The sequence below is a fragment of the Pinus tabuliformis genome, chromosome 3_2 (genome assembly GCF_031772625.1).
Source record: "Pinus tabuliformis cultivar Carrire ecotype Pingquan chromosome 3_2, CPIR1, whole genome shotgun sequence".
In the NCBI taxonomy this organism is placed as follows: domain Eukaryota; kingdom Viridiplantae; phylum Streptophyta; class Pinopsida; order Pinales; family Pinaceae; genus Pinus; species Pinus tabuliformis.
Window position 1 is genome coordinate 178,155,720 of NC_142302.1, and position 20,668 is coordinate 178,176,387.

The 20,668-nt window shown below is 43.4% G+C and overlaps 1 protein-coding gene across 2 annotated transcripts in view; it reads left to right on the forward strand.

The window, feature by feature from the left end:
- Positions 1-20,668, forward strand: part of LOC149180371 (protein EIN6 ENHANCER-like) — a 159,621-nt gene that overhangs the window by 104,783 nt on the left and 34,170 nt on the right. The window contains exon 4 of one of the 2 annotated variants that reach the window (XM_089416087.1): positions 8,120-8,151. The exons of the other annotated variant lie outside the window; for it this stretch is intronic. Coding sequence (XP_089272213.1) covers positions 8,120-8,151 — 32 coding nt within the window. The remainder of the gene's footprint in view (positions 1-8,119; positions 8,152-20,668) is intronic. 2 annotated transcript variants of the gene reach the window in all.

The following is a 20,668-nucleotide window of genomic DNA, read 5'->3' on the forward strand; positions in this document are numbered from 1 at the left end:
TTTGGCCAGGGGTGAATGGTCTAGGGGCAGATTCGCTTCTGAGAAGCCATAAAGGACTTTGGTTGGCTCATGCTGATTTTACCAAAGGAGATTGATACGTTTACCTAAGGAGTCGTAAAGGACTTTTGCCAGGCCATGTTGATTTGGCTAGGGGTAAATGGCCCAGGATACATTACCTACTCCAAGATGGAGTTATCTATAGACATGCATCAACATAGCAAGCTCATGAACTTTCTTTGTGGACGAGAAATTTCAGTTAAGGGGAAATGTGTTGTAGTCCAGGAGAATACCTCCCTCTCTAGGAGGGAATGCTGATTTTTTTGTGTAGCATCGTGAGGTATTCTCACATACCAAGAGGTCTCCTAAGTCAGCCTAGAATAATTGTGAAACATCAAAACAATTTTTTTAATTTTTGGGCACCATGTAGGCTCAAAGAAGACAAGTCGACCCAATCATGAAAGGGTGTGCGCCTTGGGAAATTCCAACCCCATTCGACTTGTATATGTACATGATGTGACACCTCATTTTGATCAATCTATCACATCATCTCTTATCTCTCTTATAGGCAGCTACACGTGTAACAGGAGGAGAAGTTGACTGAAGTTTTGTAATATTCCTAACCCAGAATATTCCTCAAACCCTAGCAAAAACTCCAACCAAAGAAGTGCTAAAATAATAGTGGAACAACATATAATAATGTAAACTGGAAATATAAGCAGATACACAAGAAATGCAGCGAGAAATGCTAAGCCATTTTATTATACTGAGCAATAAAATGAGTACAAGAGGTGATTAGACAGATGGCACCTCGACTTGCACAAGGCAAGTGAAGAAATACTCTCAGAATGACAAGAATGGCCTCTCTGCGTGGATGCTGCTAGAAAACAAATGATGATTTGGGGCTGCTCTGCGCAGTCCTCCAAAATGCTGATGAAACTGCTGCTGAAATGCTGATAAAACTACTGCTGAAATACCGATAGAAATACCTTGCCTGAGCAGGTACTCGAAGTCCCCCGGGGCCAAGTGTGAGATCTCCAAACGGAGACACTCAATGCACTAAACAGTGCTGTAGACCAGCTAAACAGCCAGCGTGCTCAGAAGTCGAAACGACTAGCTCAAAATGCACATAACTGAATGATCCAAAATGAGGGGGCTCCTCTCTATTTTATAGCCTCTGCCTCTCACAATCCCTAGGCTCACCTCCTCCTGCGCAGTCTCTCCATGTGTTTGCATGGGCTCCATTTCTGCGTCCCCCTTTGGCCCCCTTGGCCCCCCTTTAAGTCACAACGTTGTGCTACCTAGGAAGTGACTTTTTATTCTAAAGTGATTTATGTCCCCCTTCCTCACTTTGTATTTACAAACAACTATAGAAGGCAAAAATTGAACAAAATCGAATATTCCAATTAGCCATAGCTAGTTAAGAATATCACAGTCTCCCCCGGCAAAATGTTGCTTGTCCTCAAGCAATTGAAGTGATGGATGCTGCAAGATCCTCTCACTCTCCCAAGTGGCATCCTCATCTGGCAAATTCTTCCACCTCACCAAGAATTCCCGGACCATGCTGCTCCGCAGCTACCTCTCCCTGGTATCAATGATAGCCTCTAGCTGCAATACCAAATGCCCCTCGTCATCCATGGGTGGTAGCTCATCTGTCACTGTCACCTGCTGCCCCAATGCCTTTTTCAGGCGTGATACATGAAAAACGTTATGAATCTTGCTGCCTTTGGGCAGCTCCAGCTCATATGCAACCTGTTCGACCCTGCATATCACCTTGTATGACCCATAAAAGCGGGCCTTGAGCTTCTCAGCCCCCTTCTGCTTTAGTCTCGATTGTCGGTATGGCTGTAATCGTAGGTAGACCATGTCCCCTACCTCGAACTGTCTCTCCACCCGACCCCTGTCGGCATACAACTTCTGTTGATTCTGTGCTGTAGCCATGTTATCCTTGAGAGCTCGGAGAATATCCTGACTCTCTTGGATCCAAATCTTGGCTCTGGGAGCCTTGCTATCACCAAACATCACGTCAGCAAAAGATAAAGGATGATACCCATATAAGGCATAGAATGGTGACATACCAATGGACATGTGATGTGAAGTATTGTAGCAGTACTCCCCTAGATGTAGCCACCTCAACCATGCTCGCTGCTGCCCACTGACATAGTTACGCAAGTAGCCCTCTAGCCACTTGTTAACTATCTCTGTCTGCCCATCCATCTGTGGGTGATAATTGGTACTTGGTGTCAACTCCATCCCCACCAACCGGAAAAGCTCCTGCCAAAATCCGCCCATGAAACGGCTGTCCCTATCACTGACGATGGTCTTAGGAAGACCATGTAGCCTGAAGATCTCTCTGAAGAACAACTCGGCCACCTGTGCTGCTGTATAATGTGCGGATATGGCAAAGAAATGTGCGTACTTCGTCAGCCGATCAATGACGACAAAGATACAATCCTTGCCCTGTACCATGGGCAACCCTATGATGAAGTACATCGAAATATTCTCCCATTTTCCCTTTGGAATGGGAAGAGGTTGCAATAATCCCGCGGGATGGCTCATCTCCCCCTTGTTCCTCTGGCAAACATCGCACTCCCTGACATGCTGGAGTACGTCCTCCTTGAGGCCCTTCCATGAGAACCTCTCTTTGATGGTCCTGTAGGTTTTGGTAAACCCCTGATGGCCTGCCAATGGTGAGTCATGTGATGCCTGGAGTATCTTCTTCTTGAGCTGAGACCCCTCAGTCAAGAAGATCCGATCCCTGTAATAGATGATCTCATCGATCACCTTGTACCTGTCATCTGCCACCTATCCGTCCAGAATCTCACATGCAAACCTGTCCTTGGAGTACTCTACTAAGAGTCGAGCCCTCCAGTCTGTATCCAAGCTCATAAGAGACAACGTGGCTGGTCTACGTGAAAGGGCATTTGTAGCTGCTTCTGCTGCCTCTCCTGTAGCTGCTTCTGCTCCAAAAAGAACTTGAGGCTGTTGTGATCAGTCCTCACCCTGAACCTGTTACCCACCAGATACTGCCGGTACTTAGCCAATGCATGCATGATGGCCAGCATCTCCTTGTCGTATATAGAATACAACCTCTCGTGCGGAAGGAGTTTCCGGCTCTCGAAGGCTATAGGGTGACCTCCCTGCATCAATACTGCGCCGATCCCCTCTCCCGATGCATCACACTCCAAAACAAAAGGCTGCGTAAAATCTGGCAACGCAAGCACTGGGCAGCTGCTCATAACCTCCTTGAGCCTGTCAAAGGCTCGCTGCGCTGTATCTGACCAATTGAATGCCCCCTTCCTTGTCAAATCTGTCGAGGGTGCGGCAAGCTGTGAGAAACCTTTGACGAACTTCCGGTACTAAGTACAAATGCCAATGAATCCTCGAAGTTCAGTCACATTTCTCGGCTCTGGCCATTCTCTAATGGCCCTGATCTTCTCCTCGTGGACCCTCACTCCGTCCACCCCTATGGTGTGTCCCAGATAGAACATCTTTGTCAACCCAAACTCACACTTGGAGAGTTTGGCATAGAACTGCTGCCCCTGTAAGATACGCAATACTATCTCAATGTGCTGGAGATGCTCCTCCCAAGTCCTGCTGTAAATGAGAATGTCATCAAAGAATACCAACACAAACTTCTTCAAGTGACTATGGAAGATGTGATTCATGCAGGACTAAAATGTAGCTGGGGCGTTGGTTAGCCCAAAAGGCATCACCAAGAACTCAAAGTGCCCATAGTGACACCTGAAGGCAGGCTTGGGAATGTCCTGCTCCCTCACGCGAATCTGATGGTACCCAGATCTGAAATCAATCTTTGAGAAGAAATGTGCCCCTCTCAACTCGTCCATCAACTCATCGATCCTGGGTATGGGGTACCTGTTCTTCAGGGTCTTCTTGTTCAGGGCCCTGTAGTCAATGCACATCCTCAATGTACCGTCCTTCTTCTTCACCAACACCACAGAAGAAGCAAAAGGAATTGTGCTCGGTCGGATATGCCCAAGAGCCAACAACTCCTGGATAGCTCGCTCAATCTCATCCCGATAGGTCTTGGGGTGCCTATAGGGGGTGGTGATCACGGCTTGTATACCCTGCTCAAGCTCGATGGTGTGCTCAAACCCCCGATCCGGCGGTTGTCCTGGTGGAATCTCCCCAAACACTATGGCATACCGATCAAGGATAGACTGTATCTCTGGATGTGTCGTCTGCCCTGAAGTCCCTGCCTCTGATGCATGCAACTCCACTGCCCACTCTATGCCCCCCTTTCGGAAGACTGCCTCCATCTGAAGTCCCTGCCTCTGATGCATGCAACTCCACTGCCCACTCTATGTCCCCCTTTCGGAAGACTGCCTCCATCCGATGAGCCAAAACAGTCTAAGGCGGATATGTGTGCTGTCCCCGTATCTTCTCATGCCTCCCTGTCTTCTCATCATCCCACTCCATTTCTAGGGTCTTCCAATTTGCCGTGACCTTCCCTAGAGTGATAAGCCACTAAACACCCAGTATCATGTTGGTGTTCGGAATATCGACCACGAAAAGGTGGTCAGTCAACGTGTAGAAGCCCATCGTCACTGAAAGCTCTGGAACATATCGAGCACATGTCATGGTCTGATCTCCTGGGACCAAGACTGAAAACCCATCGAAGCTCTCTGTCGGTATACCTCTCTGCTCAACCATCTGGGCATCGATGAAGTTGTGGGTCGCCCCACTGTCCACGAAAACTAATACTCGCTGGCCACATACTGTCCCCCGTATGCGTAGCATCAGATATTTGGGTACTCCTCGCAATGCTGCAAGGGCCCCTACAGTAGGTGCAAATGATGCACCTCCTGTTGCTGGTGGTGGAGGTGGTAAAGGTCCCTATATGGCATGGCTATCTCTTGCCTCCCCATCATCCTCGTCATCCTCTTCTCCACTGCTCTCGGAGAAGACCTCAATAAAATGTGCTTTACCAGCAGCACATCTATGTCTCAGTGCCCATGGCTCCTGACATGTGAAGCACAACCGCTTCTTCTTCAGCTCCCTCTTGCATCATCATCAAGCTGTACTCGTCCCGGATTCCCCTTTGGAGGTGGCATCCTCACGTCCTTCCCCTTAGATTGGAAAGTTTGTCTCTCGGGTTAAGGTGTCTGGGTCCTGGGTATGACATCCTGTAAGTCCCGGGTCCTGTTGATAATGTCCTGGAGTGTGGCTGGTCTAGTGGATCGGACTAGACCCCGAAGTGGCTCTGCTAACCCCTCAACATACATATAGACCCTCTGTGCCGTGGATAGGTCTGGCACCATCACGGAGACCCTCAAGAAATCTGCAATGTAGGTCTCTGGGCTCCCTGTCTATTTGAGCCTCGTCAACTCAACGAAATGCTGCTCTGGATCCCTTCGATCAAATCGCTCCATCAGTCTCCTGGTAAACTCGGCATATGTCGTCACTGTGGAGTGCCCCAATGTAACCATCCCATGAAACCACCAATCCTGGGCCTCGCCATCCAAATGCAATGTTGCCACCTTGATGGCCTCTGCCTCCGACATCTGGTTAAGCTGGAAATAAATGTCCAGCTTCTCCACCCAAGACTTTGCCAAACTGTTTGATGAGCCATCAAACATAGGCAAGTGGAATCTACTCGCTGCACGGTGGGTGTCGCCATCATGGTAATGTCGGTACCCTCTGTGATGGTCGTGGGGTCTGCTATCCTGCTGGAGCTGAACAAAATCTCTGAATGAGAGAGCTTCCTTGAACTCCTGCTCATAGGCCTGGTACTCTGCAAAATAATCGCCCATATGTCTGGGTTCTGCCTCCTGCTGGGCTACGGCCCCCTTGTCTGCTCCTAAGAAAGTGGGCATGGTAGAGCGTGTAGGGGCATGTGAGGCCACCTGCTGCGCAGTATCACACTGCTCTGGCAAGTGATGGGATGCACCTGATCCCTCACCAATCTGAAAAACTCGTGCGCTCTCACGCTGTCTGGCCTCAATTGCCGTGAATCTCTGCCCCATCACCTCAATCTGCCCCGACAGATCCTGCACTGATATGAGGAGCATATCCGCAAATCTCTTCTCGTCCTCGTCGGCCATCTGTTCTACGTCCACTACTGGCTCTCTCTGTTCTAACTTCTGCGTCTACCATAGGCTCCACCTGTTCTGCGTCCACCACAGGAACACAGTCTCCCTCCCCGTAGGTATTTTCCAACCTACGTCTAGTGTCTTTGTACCTCCTACCTCTGTAACAAATGTAGGGTTTTTCCCCTGGTGTCATAGATTGCTAGCTCCATAGGCTGAGCCAGATCTATGCTCTGATACCACTGTAATATTCCTAACCCAGAATATTCCTCAAACCCCAGCAAAAACTCCAATCAAATATGTGCAATTGATATAATAACCCAGAAGTGCTAAAATAACAGTGGAACAACATATACTAATGTAAATTGGAAATATTAGCAGATACACAAGAAATGTAGCGAGAAATGCTAAGCCATTTTATTATACTGAGCAATAAAATGAGTACAAGAGGTGATTAGACAGATGGCACCTTGACTTGCACAAGGCAAGTGAAGAAATACTTTCAGAATGACAAGAATGGCCTCTGTGTGTGGATGCTACTGTTGTGCTGCTGCTAGAAAACAAATGATGATTTGGGGCTGCTCCCCTCCTCGGAAAAAGCTAAAACTCTGGATTCGGGCTTCACTCAAGAAACCCAGAAAAACCCAGAAAGCTTTCTTGAATTGGCCGACCCCCGAAATACACTCTCTTGGGGTTCTGTGCAGTTCCTCAATGCCCTGCGCTGCCACTGAAGAAAATCCCTCTAAACTCTGCCTGCAACACTGCCTGAAACCCTGCCCAAAATCCTCCAATGAGACAAGAGCTGGACCCTTGCTCAATCTCTCCGCATAACTCCCCTGCAAAACCCCAATCTAGCACTACTACCAAAAAGAACTGTGTCCCTCTCCAAGTGCTGCACAGTCCTCCAAAATGCTGATGAAACTGCCGCTGAAATGCTGATAAAACTACTGCTGAAATACCGATAGAAATACCTTGCCCGAGCAGGCACTCGAAGTCCCCCGGGGCCAAGGGTGAGATCTCCGAACGGAGACACTCAATGCACTAAACAGTGCTGCAGACCAGCTAAACAGCCAGCGTGCTCAGAAGTCGAAACGACTAGCTCAAAATGCACATAACTAAATGATCCAAAGTGAGGGGGCTCCTCTCTATTTTATAGCCTCTGCCTCTCACAATCCCTAGGTTCACCTCCTCTTGTGTGTTTCTTCTTTTGCCACGTGTTCTTCCCTCCTGCGTAGTCTCTCCATGTGTCTGCGTGGGCTCCATTTCTGCGTCCCCCTTTGGCCCCCTTGGCTCCCCTTTAAGTCACAACGTTGTGCTACCTAGGAAGTGACTTTTTATTCTAAAGTGATTTATGTCCCCCCTTCCTCACTTTTTATTTACAAACAACTATAGAAGGCAAAAATTGAACAAAATCAAATATTCCAATTAGCCATAGCTAATTAGGAATATCGCAAGTTTATTTGTTGTTTGACTGAGCCATTTGCTAGGAAGTTGACCGCAAAACAAGGTCACAGTTGACTGTAGTTTGGTCGTAGTTGATTGTAGAGCAAGGCCGCAGTTAACCACTGTTTAACCGTAGGATCTGGCCGCAGTTGAACACAGAACAAGGGTATAGTTGACCGCAATTTGACTGCAGGGACGAGTTGACTGTAAACCTGAATTTGACCAGAGTTGACTGATTTGATTGGTTTTGACGATGTTTAACTTGTAGTTTGACTTGGATATTGGCATAGATTTCTAGACAATTTGGATTTGTAAACCTTGCTGAAGAATAATTTCTCATAGAAGAAAAGTTGCTGGGTTTTCTCCCAATGTTGGGTTTCTCAGGGTAAATTTGTTGTCTGTATTGTGCATGGCTGTCTTTCTCTGATCTTTATTGTTTCCACTGCATTTACTGTTGAAATTTTCTGAAGTGTAATTACTGAATGACATCAATGAGAATTTATGTGTGGAAATCATTGGGAAATAATTAGCTAGCAGAAAATGTATTCTACTGTGCATCTTGTAGAAAATTCAACAAAATATATGTGAATGATTATTATTAGTTTTTGAAAAATGTCTTGTATATATAGGAAATTATTTGCAAAAGACCAAAAGGTGGAAGGTATATACAATGAACATCATAACCTCTTTTCCACTGCATTTACTGTTGAAATTTTCTGAAGTGTAATTACTGAATGATATCAATGAGAATTTATGTGTGGAAATCATTGGGAAGTAATTAGCTAGCAGAAAATGTATTCTACTGTGCATCTTGTAGAAAATTCAACAAAATATATGTGAATGATTATTATTAGTTTTTTGGAAAATGTCTTATATATGTAGGAAATTATTTACAAAAGACCAAAAGGTGGAAGGTATATACAATGAACATCATAACCTCTTTTACAGAGCTATTATGACAAAATTAAAAGCAGGGTACTCAGTACAATCCAAAGATTGGGCATCTTTGATCAACAAAACTCCTTTTGCCAACAATTGATGACATCTTTCCAGACCGAACTGAAGGCAGACGGGGAGCTAGGATTATGATAAAAACAAGCTCACACCATAACTTCCATAAAACAAAAAGCCCACAATCCTCAAACATCACTAAAGTGCATGAAAAACAATATGAATAAAAGCTTGGCAACCACTGAATAACATTGCTCACCAGTGAACCTTGCACTGAAGAAGCTCTGAGTGCTAGTCCTCAGACCAATTCAATCAATTGTTGACAAGACAAAAGCACCAAAATATATGCCAAACTGTCTCCAAGCACTAACAAATAGGACAAAAGTCACTTAATAGGCCAATCTTGACCAACTTGGCCTTAGATGGAAAGCGTTAATAGATGACAAGCCATGCAAAAACTTTAAGCTTATAATGTAGCTGTATAGTCCAAATGCTATGCAAATGCCTCACCCAACACTCGTTTGGATTGTTTGAGACCCATCAAATGTTAATAACTGAGGAGAGAGGATGTCATGGATGAATAATTGAATACAAACAGTAGGGAGTCATATTGTAGCAACGATCGACCAAAACTCCAACCCCAATTTTCTCGAAAGGGTCTTGACATGCCAATATTCATTTGAAATAATTCAGACTTCAGAATAAGGGCACACAACTCCCTCATCATGAGTCGGTTAGAAGAAAGAAGTCTGTTCTCCTTCTAGGCATGAGCACCTATATCCTGTAGATCATACCATAAAAATATGTCTTTTTGGTTCAACCTTTGTGTTTGAAGGGGCGACTTCTCCTTAATGCACACCCCTGACTCTCACTAGCTCTAAATTAGCTGACAGGCTAAGTCCCATCTCGCTTGGCTACCCAACCAGAGCCACCACCAAACCAACACCACTATAGTTCTCCAACCAAAGATGCTCTTGAAAATGAGTGATCCTGCAACTTGCAAGAGATGAGGTGTGGAAATAATGTCACATAGATCCAAATACCCTTGAATTCTACCAAGGCGCTGCACTAACCTCACTCAGTGTTGAAAAATAACGTATTAAGGCATTGACCCTTCCAAACACTACGCCACCCATGTAGTTGCACTTGCCTAAGAGTCAACATTAATCAAGCACATACCCCCTTTGTCTTTGGGCATAATGGAAACATACCAAGGAAGTAGAGGATCCTCACCATACTTTGATCATAGATACAACCTCAAGAGTTGCTGGAGTCATTGGAACCTGTGTCACAAAGTTTGTCAAACTTCAACCCTGAGGTTCGAAATTTGGTGAACCCAAATTTTCTTTTGAGGTTCGACTAACCTCATCAAACTTCATAGTCATTGACCAAGACCATAGCTCAAAACCCATATATTGATGTCACAACTCAGTTTTGTAATCTATCCTTGTAGTTTCCAAGTACATTATAGCATATTTTATGTTTATTGATGTTGATTTCTTACTATTTTATACTATATTTCATTTTAAGGTTAATATATGAATATAGATGGAAAAATGTATGCAGTGAACCTAATGGTAAACCTCATCCAAACCTCATGAAAAAATTCGAACTCAAACCGAAGCTAATCATTGTCGAACCCAAACCATGTGTCTTAGGGAATTGGAACTTGGTCATGCTAGGGCATCAACAAGAAATATAATATGCATGTGAGGCTTGAAGTATGTGATCAACCATAGTCAATTTCACTACAAAAGGGATGTTTGTACAAATGCCAAATATGTAACTTAGTTTGTAGCCTTTGCAAGCATGATTCCTGTTACCGCTCAATCTAGCAGGGGTCTTAGGAGTGGTTCCAAAGGGGCACCTACTAGACCAAGTGGCAACTGGGACAAAGACTCACTGTCACCTCAGTGAATGTCCCTTGCTCTTTACGAACTTTCACCGATGGGTGGAATCCTAGTATAAGGGAAATCACTATGAATGGTATATCAATGATGGAAAGATAGTGATTTCAAAAGCCCATTAACAGGGGAGGCTCAAATGATAGATCTTACTTGCTTAAGAAGCAAGGTGTAGGGATTTCCAAGAAAGGCATAGAAGGAAGCCTAGACCTAGGGATTTAGGGATATTCCTTGATGAGGGATGCCCAAGACCTAAAATCCTTAAGGGAAAAGGGTATTCTAAGTGATCTTGTAAGATAGGAATGATCAAGGCGTGGGACCACAAAGAAGCACAAGTGGACCCAAGCAAGGGCTAGGGTTTCGGTTGAAACTTCAAACAATGACCTAGACCAGGGAAGGGAGGAGAAAAGAGTCAACAAAATTGAGTTTTACTTGAGTTTTTGATACAATGACTCTTGATGAAGTCACTAACCAAGGAAACCTAGGGTCAAGAATGAAATTGGAGCCAGGGCTTGAGATATTTCGAAATCTAGCCACGGGAAATTCTTCAAAATTAGTGAGAGCCTAGAGGAATCCCCAATGCAGTTGTAGTCCAACTCGCACTCCAATTGGATGGCTCAAAGATATTTTGCTTGATGCCCTAGGAGACCACTAGGGTTAGCGGTTAGAAAGGAGGAGAGAAGGTGAGAAAAGATACTCGTTAAGGTGATCACCATGGATAAGATCAATGCCTAGCCTATTGGGAGAATGGAGTCAATGTGCTTTCAACCTTTGGATATCTTTTTACCCAATCAAGGAGTCCTTTGGCAACTTTGCATGGCCCTAGAGGCAACGACTAGGTTACCAAAGGAATTTATACTTCTTGTTGCAACAATTTGAGGACTTCTCAAGTCAATTATGCATATAATTTATCCCTATGAACATTCATTCACTATACCCAATCATGTAATATATAATACCCTCACAAGATCGAAATTTGACTACTCACATTAAATTAGGGCAGAATTTCAGATTTCATGAGTGAAAAGTCCATACATTATACAGGTATACAAGAGAGAAAGATAGACCATGAAAAAGCACTTACAAGTATAGCGAGTATATCCAATCATTAAAGAGAGACAAAATCGAAGCTCCAAGACCAAGAGAGATATCCAAACATCAAAATGCATGAAGGATTATCCAATTTGTCCGTCGATAGCTATAGCGAAATTCTCAAGAAGAGAGAGATACAAATCCAAGTTATGATGAGAGATCAAATGATCCTCTCTTATATTTATATGATCCTCCAAGGGATTTGAATGGCCTAATTATGCCTAATAATGCCCCTACAATAAAAATAATGTGCAAAATAACATCCTTTTGGTGACAAGCCCACCAAATCGCTCCATAATATGAAAAAAAAACCTCTCGAGGGGCTGAAATGATAATAAAATAGCTAGGAGGGCCGTTGGAAGGCCTAGTAAAGTCCCTCATGTGCCATAATGAATAGGAGGGCTCTAATAACAGTGATGAAGGGGGTGCCCCCTTGATCTCCAAGCAAATGACCTGTGGTGCCCCCAAGTCGCTGTGGGGGAACAAAAGCATCCTCATGGGCCTCCAACTGAATTGAACAAGCATGCATCCCATCTGCAAGGGTTGGAACAATGATGCAAGCTCTTCCTTGTCTCCTATGGCGAGACAAAACCCCATCTGGGCTTTGGATCAACTACCAAGTGTGTGGTGCAAGTGTGTAGCCGGTTAGGCAAGGTGGTTTAGGTGCATCGTCATCATCAAATAAGTTGTACATGAGCAAGTAATGAATGGTGTTGAAGGATCCCATGGCATTCCTATCCGCTCTCTGCTATAGTGGAGGCTGATGGCTCTCAACGCACACCCTACCGATGCCAATATGACCCTTTGAAGGTCTTGGACCTCATATAGGGAGACCAAACCCCAAGATGAAGACCCACCCACAATCCTGTATTAAGATCTAGTGCATCTCCTCACCTTCTAGTACAACAATTCATTAGCGCAATTGAGCAAATGAGCTTACAAATCATGGAACCAAGTGGGCACTTCATAGTGGCATGCCCTTCGATAATGGGCTTTAGAATGCACAGGTGTCTCCACGTTTGAGAAGGAGGTTAATAAGGACCCTATTAGGTGGTTTCAACCTTTAGAGGAGTGACAAGTCCATCGTACATCCGTCATATGGCAAGTGTCATGTGATATAATAATGGAACAGAGCGGGGCATTAGGGGAAGGCTCTAAGCCACATGCCATGGTACAAGGGTAACTATGATGAGGGAAGCCCACACTTGGGTGTATAGATGTAGGAGGGAGCAATCGTGGTACATGAGTTACCCCGACCTTTGTTTTTCCACCCTTCTTCATATGCCTTTTGCCTTTTATTGATTTTTCTTTTTATAACTGCTCGGGGCTCCAGGGAATGAGAGCATGATGTGTAGGATATAGCAGTGATTACCCCCTTAAGGTTGGGCAGTTCATCGCCCACCACGGGTTGGGACAATCATGGCTTCCTTGATGATGCAAGGGGTTCATATAGGGGCCCTAGGAACCAGGGTGATGGCCATAATGATAGCGGGTAGAGCTCATGTTGGCTTTTTCCCACGTGCTAAATTTGTATGTTCTGACCATCTTTTGCATTTTATGGTACATTTCTTGTTGAGAGTGGCCAATTTATGCTTTTTACTTTCTTTTTAGCTGCGTCAACCTTCGGGGCATCGTTCCAGGCTTGACCTGAGAGTGTGGACAAGGGGAGGATGAGGCTAACTGCTTGTGGACCCAATGGAAAAATGCAGACCTGGGTGGGAAATATGTGGAAAGGGGTTATAATGAGTGGAGTGGAGCGATGCATGTGCTGTCGGGAAGTGAGACCACACAACCAAAATCAGAATTTCCCATGTAGTGCCACTCCTAAAGCCAGTAGCCCATAAAGGAGATCCCATGGGACTAGGATTGAAGACTAACCACCAAATTCGACAAAGGGACAAGAGTACAAACCAAGCCCGTTCTTTCCGCTGAATCCCCCCACTACTCCATGTCCATATGTGTCCATAATCAGTAAGCGAAAATATCGAACTACATAATGAAAAGTCATACCTTTGGGGTTGGAAGGCCCACCTTCAAACATATGATCATATAGAATGGGCGAGGGCACATAATGGCTTGCTTAGGTGGCGGAGATGTTGGTACATCTAGCTATCCGGGGGTTGCAAGGGGCTGCTGGCTGAAGATAATATAAGAGAAAAAGTTCTCTTATGGGTGTCACCCACTGGGGGTGGGTAACATTTGGCTCCAACTGAAACATGATCTCTCATCGGAGTGAACGAACGTACTAGAACGGGGAGGTCATGAAAACACCAACAATCTCTTGGGATCGCAAACTTGTTACCTGCACATCAAAGACTAAGCACACGGGGCAACATGTTTTTGCGACGTCTTATAATCGCCCATGCTTTTGTTAGGCCATAAAAGTCAACAAGAAATAAAATTTTATTCTACATGCCCCTATTTTAGCATGAATAAAGAATATGATATTAGTTCTAATGCGAAAACCAATATGCAATGCATCCTACCCTAACATGCATATTATCTTGGGCAAAGATTAAGTGCAATCATAGAGCCAATGCAACCAACATATCATTAGATCAATATAAACATGCCTACTTATATGATTACTCAAGAAATGGATGCAAAAGCAAGGGTAGGAATGGCCATATGAAAGGTCATAAGGGCAGGAGATGGGAAAATAAAATGACCATACATGGAGTATCATGGGGGAAAAGGGAACAAAGGGATGTATTCTACTCCACAAGATCCTTTCTTCCAACTAAAAGATAGAGATGTGAATAACCAAGTTCATAAACCTCCTATGGATGGCAACCTCAGGCATATCATCCCCATAATGGTCCTTATCATTTGTATCGTGCTTTATGGCCACCATGGGGTCATGATTAGAAGGAAAGGGAGACTGATGACATGGGGAGACACAATAAGCAAGTTGCACATCATATTTAGAGGAGAGAAAGGATTCTTTATTACAAGAAAGGTTGAGGAAAGGGTCCACATGCAACTCAATTACAACCCTAGGATTGTGAGGAGAGACAAGGGTCCTATTGATATCATCGTCATCGGTGTCATAGATAGGTTCCTTGTCAAAACGATTCCCATGAACCTCCCATTTCCCTTCTTCAATATGTAAGTAATCACTGATATCAATGCTTGAAGGGGTTACGAGATCACCTTCTCCAAGGTCTTCAAAGAGTGGATTATCAGAAATAGTATCCTTGGAAAAGATAGGGTTAACCTCAACTTCACTTTCCATAGACTCATCCTCCCTATCACACATGTTTTGAAAATTATCTTCATCATCTTTTTCGTCATGTGGACCCAGGGAGGACCCTCCTCCCTACTCATCATCTAGATTCCCAAGGTAATCATGATGCTTAATGAATGCTTCCTCTTGAATGTTTAGTGGAGGGCATACTTGGAAATGCCTAAAAAAGCCATCGAAGAATTCCTCAATAGATGAGATGCTCCTAGGTTCGTGATTATGCAACCATGAGTTATGACCATGAAGAGATATCATGAACAACACAATATACGAACATCGTAGTGGACCACTTTCATCCTCGACGTATGTGCAAGAAATCTTTCTACATGACCAATTGCAGAGAGTGGATCATCATCAAACATGGCCACTCCGCGTACCGTCCTTATTGTGACATGATTAGGGTGCCCATGGATGCTAGTGATGTCCAAAGCAGGAAAATCATCAAAGAAAGACATTCTATTGAGATATACATGTAAATTATGTAGGCGTCGCCAGGGTGATTTTAGAGATGCCTAGAGAAATGCTTGCTCCAACCTACAAGCGTTGACCATAAATTTTAATGAAGAACTAGGGCCTCGTTCTTCCGATGGAGTCGCCAAGAATGATATTATCAACTATGTCGTAAGGGAAACAAGATACACATTTCATGTCCCCGACAACGACGCCAAAAATGTTACCGCTCAATCTAGTAGGGGTCCTAGGAGGGGTTCCAAAGGGGCAACTACTAGACCAAGTGGCAACAATGGGACAAAGACCCATTGTCACCTCAGTCAATGTCCCTTGCTCTTTACGGACTTTCACCAATGGGAGGAGTCTCGGTATAAGGGAAATCACTATGAATGGTATATCAATGATGGAAAGATAGTGATTTCAAAAGCCCATTCATAGGAGAGGCTCAGATGATAGGTCTTACTTTCTCAAGAAGCAAGGTGTAGGGCTCTCCAAAAAAGGCTTAGAAGGAAGCCTAGACCTAGGGATTTAGGGGTATTCCTTGATGAGGGATGCCCAAGACGTAAGATCCTTAAGGGAAAAGGGTATTCTAAGTGATCTTGTAAAATAGGAAAGATCAAGGTGCAGGACCACAACGAAGCCTAAGTGGACCCAAGCAACAACTAGGGTTTCAAGTAAAACTTCAAACAATGACCTAGACTAGGTAAGGGAGGAGAAAAGAGTCAACGAAATTGAGTTTTACTTGTGTTTTCGATATAATGACTCTTGATGAAGCCACTAATCCAGGAAACCTAGGGTCAAGAATGAAATTGGAGCTAGGGCTTGAGATATTTCGAAATCTAGTCACGGGAAATTCCTCAAAATTAGTGAGGTCCTAGAGGAAACCCCAACGCAGTTGTAGTCCAACTCGTTCTCCAAATGAATGGCTCAAAGATATTTCGCTTGATGCCCTAGGAGACCACTAGGGTGGGAGCTTAGAAAGGAGAAGAGGAGGCGAGAAAAGATATTGGTTAAGGTGATCACCAAGGATAAGATCAGTGCTTAGCCTATTGGGAGAATGGAGTCAATGTGCTTTCAACCTTTGGATTTCTTTTTATCCAATCAAGGAGACCTTTGACAACTTTGTGTTGGAAACATTGGGGGTGGTGAATCAATATTTCTTTTCAATTGTTATTTTTACCAGTTAGATCACTTATAATTAGAGCACAAAATGAACAATGATAAAATAAATCATTTTATTAATCAGATATATATAGTACAATAATAGTGTAGGGCTCCAACCCTAGATGAAGACACCAATCTTCAATCTCCCATGCTCCAACCTGTATTATGCCAAGCACTGACTTGGACTTCCCAAGGCTCCAACCTTGTCAGTTTGAGGCACCAAACTCTAGGGCTTCAACCCTATCTCTGGTACAGGATCCAACCTGGTCTCTTTAGGACTCCTATCCTATAGGGCTCCAACCCTTATCTTCCAAGGCACCAACCTTGTCTCTATGAGGCTCCAACCCTCAACTTCAATTCATCAGAATAAGCTTGATGATTGTTCACGACTCCCAATATCTTCTTCAACGAGCCTTGTTTGTCTTCAACAATGCCTCCTCCAAATCATTTCATCAATGATAACCATGTCTTCTTAGAAGGTGTCACCATTGCTCTTGATATTACCCAAAACAAATATCTCCAAAGTCACCTCATGATTGCTTCAATGCATCATAGTCTCCAATAATATCTCCAAGACCTTTGAGATGTCTTGAATAGGCAACCCAAGTTCTGCACCTGCTCTAAGCCTCTTCAAGGGCTTCTTCAAGAACTCTCCAAGGGAGTCTTTACAATGCTTCAACAACAAGATATTTCTAAATGCTACTACTATAATCTGAGTTTCTTAAAAGCAACTGGTCCGAGCCTTCTTTCAAGATGACTGTCTTGAGTTAAATCCAAAGGATGTCTGTCCGAGCCCTCCACAAGTGTCACTGTTAATCTGAGTCTCTCAAACTGTTCACTGGTCCGGGGTCTGCACAAGTCCGACTTCTCTATTTGCTGTAATATAGTCCGAGCTCCCAACAAACACAGGTCTTTACAAGTGTGACTGTAGGTGTGTCTCTCCAAAATGAGACTATTCTTCAAGCGTAGTACAACACGTGTAGCAATAGGTATGAGGTGAGCTCCAAATCTGTGCCTCCAAGGGACTTTTCACTGTCCAACCTTAAGTTTGATGTGTATAAGCAAGGTTCGAGCCAAAACAATGCAACTGTCCACTCACCGAGCTATAAGTGAGGATTGGTATTTGAGGTTATACCCTTGAGGTTGAGCACCGAGGCTTAATTTTTCACTGTTTCTTCTCAAATCAAAACACCGAGTTGTAATCTTCAAGAAGTGTATACTTCGGATCTGTCCGAGTTCTGCTGCCCGTAGCTTAAGCTTGTTGAGTATGCTTGTGGTTTTGTGCAAGAAATCCAACCCTTAACATAAGATTGTCCTCGAAAGAATTTGCCCAAAATAATATTTTCCAGCTCCTCGGCCTTAAGCTTCCTCTCCTCGGTGCTTCTAAGTTCACGAGTTGTGAATTGCGTATTTATCTTTGTGATGGATGACTGAGATAGATACTTGAAATGAAGTATTTGACTTGTGTTTATACGAGTTCTGCCAATAAACGAAAAGACACGTTCATTAGAGGAGAGGTCGACTTGTGCATGAGGTGGCACATTGAAAATATATTAAATAGCTGACGGAAGGGGTCTTTGTTAATAATCGACCAAATAACACGTAGTTTCATTGTTATGGAAACCATATTATCATATCAAGATAGGAGGGGCAATAGATTTTAATCAAACAAATACATTTAAACAATGCGAAACCATATTATAATGGATGTCGGGAGGTCCCACATGCCACATCATCACTTTACTCCCGTACATCAAGACCACATGGATATCGGGGATTTTTAGGTTGTGCACACGCCAAAGTTCCGATAAAATGGCGGATGCGATTTAATAATCAAATCGTTAACTTAAATCAATTAGGGTCCGCATATCGGAAGTCAGAGCAAATCGGAAATCGAAGATCGGAGATTGGGTCACAGATCAGAGATCGGGTTTGGAGCAAATCAGAAATCGGAAATCGGAGATTGGAGATCAGAGTTGGGTCGCATATATGATATCGCATATCAAAGATCGGAGTCGGGTTGCATATATGATATCGCATATCAAAGATCAGAGGTTTTGAGTGGTGACACAATAAAAACGCCGATGTGATATTTCTCCGATTTAATTTTGGTTTAATACTATAAATGTCATTAGGTGTGTTATCATTGTCTCATCTCCTTTAATTTTTCTTTTCATTCTTTTCTTGGGCTCCAAAACTCCGATATCACTGCTTTTCCCTTTTGGCTCTTTCTCTTGGGCATATGCGGTCTTCTCTTGGATTTGCTCCTCTTGGCTTGTCTTGGCTCCTGCTCTTGGCTTCGGATGGCTTTCCTTTTTCTCCCAATGGCTTCTCTTTGAACTGCTTCTCGCTCTTCTCTTTGGTACTGCTCTTGCTCCTTGGACTGCTCCTTGGGTCCAACGCTCCTTGGGATTCTGTCTGTATATATATATATATATATATATATATATATATATATATATAGTGCTTATGCTATATTCAATCCATATCGCCATTAATGAAAACATTGACATTTCAACAATCTCCCCTTTTGTCATTCATGGCAATATACTCCTTTTCCTGGATCCTCTCCTTTTTGTATTCTCTGATAGCTTTGGCATCAATGGAAAATGGGGCGCTCAACAATTTCTTAATGAATTTTACTGTCTATTTGAAGGACATCTCAACAATAGTTGTGTTTCCTCAACCTGCTGCTCTTTCTTATCATGTTGCTTCTTTTGTTGTTGCTTAGACAATTGCTTGTACAACTCCCCCTGAACCTGTGCTCCCTTTTCTGTCATCATCATGCTGCTCAGTCACCTCTGTCATTCTGTTCTATAGTTCTTCAATGGTGCTATATTGATTTGGGTCTGTTTTACTCCATCCGTCAAGTATTATAATATTTGGTTGTATATTCTTCTTTGCAGAGACTCAAATACCAGTTCGAATACTTTGTAGCTGTTTGTATATCCTTCTGATTCAACTGTTGTTTGCTTCCACAAATGTCATTTCCAGATTTTAGCTCTGTTCAAAATCTTTTGAGATCAACTTCATTTTTCTGTCTTTACCAAGCATTTACTACCTTTTGCTATCAGTCCGATCTCAACACAAGCAACCCGTAATTTTCCAACGCTAGTGACTGTCTACAATTCAATTGTAGATGATCAATCAACTCCCCCTACCTGCATAAACTCCTCTAGCTCTTCTGTTTGCTTTAGACAAGAAAGATTGCTGCAAGTGGAAGATATCTTCAATCAATGGATGATTTTCTTCAATGGAGTTACTTCTGGGAGATGATCTATCGGGAGATATGCCTCATAACACGATTGTCCATATGTGACTCATCAAGTGTCTCATAGGGCTCTTCACAGATAGCTTTTGCAAGAACAATTCAGAAACACAAGCTCCCCCTAACAGTATGGATGGTCTCTTCTTGGCAGAATCTCATCATCAAAATTTGTCAAAGATGTATTCATTAGATCAACAACATGTGCTGATTGCTTGAGTGTTCAAGAGGATTTCGGATCCAATCTGCTTCTTTCTCCAAACTTGTGTGACTTGTTTTTCTGGCTTGGTAGTTATGCTTTGAGCTTGTTTATGTAGGAATTTACAGGGTAATTTCCTTAGATTGAACACCAAAGGACACCACTCACAAACAGATCACATAAAGAAAATTCACATAAGTTTCTCTCGTGAACGGTCACCAGACAAATGACCCTCCATGTTCTTTAAATAGAGATCATGGTTCAATTGGGTGTTAAGCCACAGATCAAGTGTTGGTAATACCAATGAAAGAATGAACCGTCAGATCACTTCATGTCTAGAACATATCATGACCGTCAGATTGTAAGATACAAAAAGTACATACTAAAGAAACACACTTTACCTAACTATACACTAGACCAAGTTATACTTAATTATTTCCTATGTGTCGGAATATCCTAACACCCCCCCTTAAGAACAACTTGGGATAGGATTGAAGGATGTACAAAGATTACACAATAGGAGACGGAAGGAGGCATTAGAGCCTATCCCCCCTTAGTGACAACTTCCTAAACTCTAACCATTAATCGAAGTTTAGTAAACTTCGCCTCTGTGAGAGCCTTTGTAAAGATGTCTACAACTTGATCATCGGTTGAACAATATTGCACTTCAAGAACATGGTCATGAATGAGCTTTCTGATGAAGTGCATGTGAAGTTCAATGTGTTTGCTGCGCTAACGTTGGATGGATCTTTGCATAGTTGAATGGCACTTTGATTATCACACCGAAGTGTAGTGGGATGCTGCTATTGAAAACGAAACTCTAACAGGGTCTGACGTAGCCACAGGGCTTCCTTACTAACTTCAATGACACCACGATACTCTGCTTCTACTGAAGAAAGAGAAATTGCA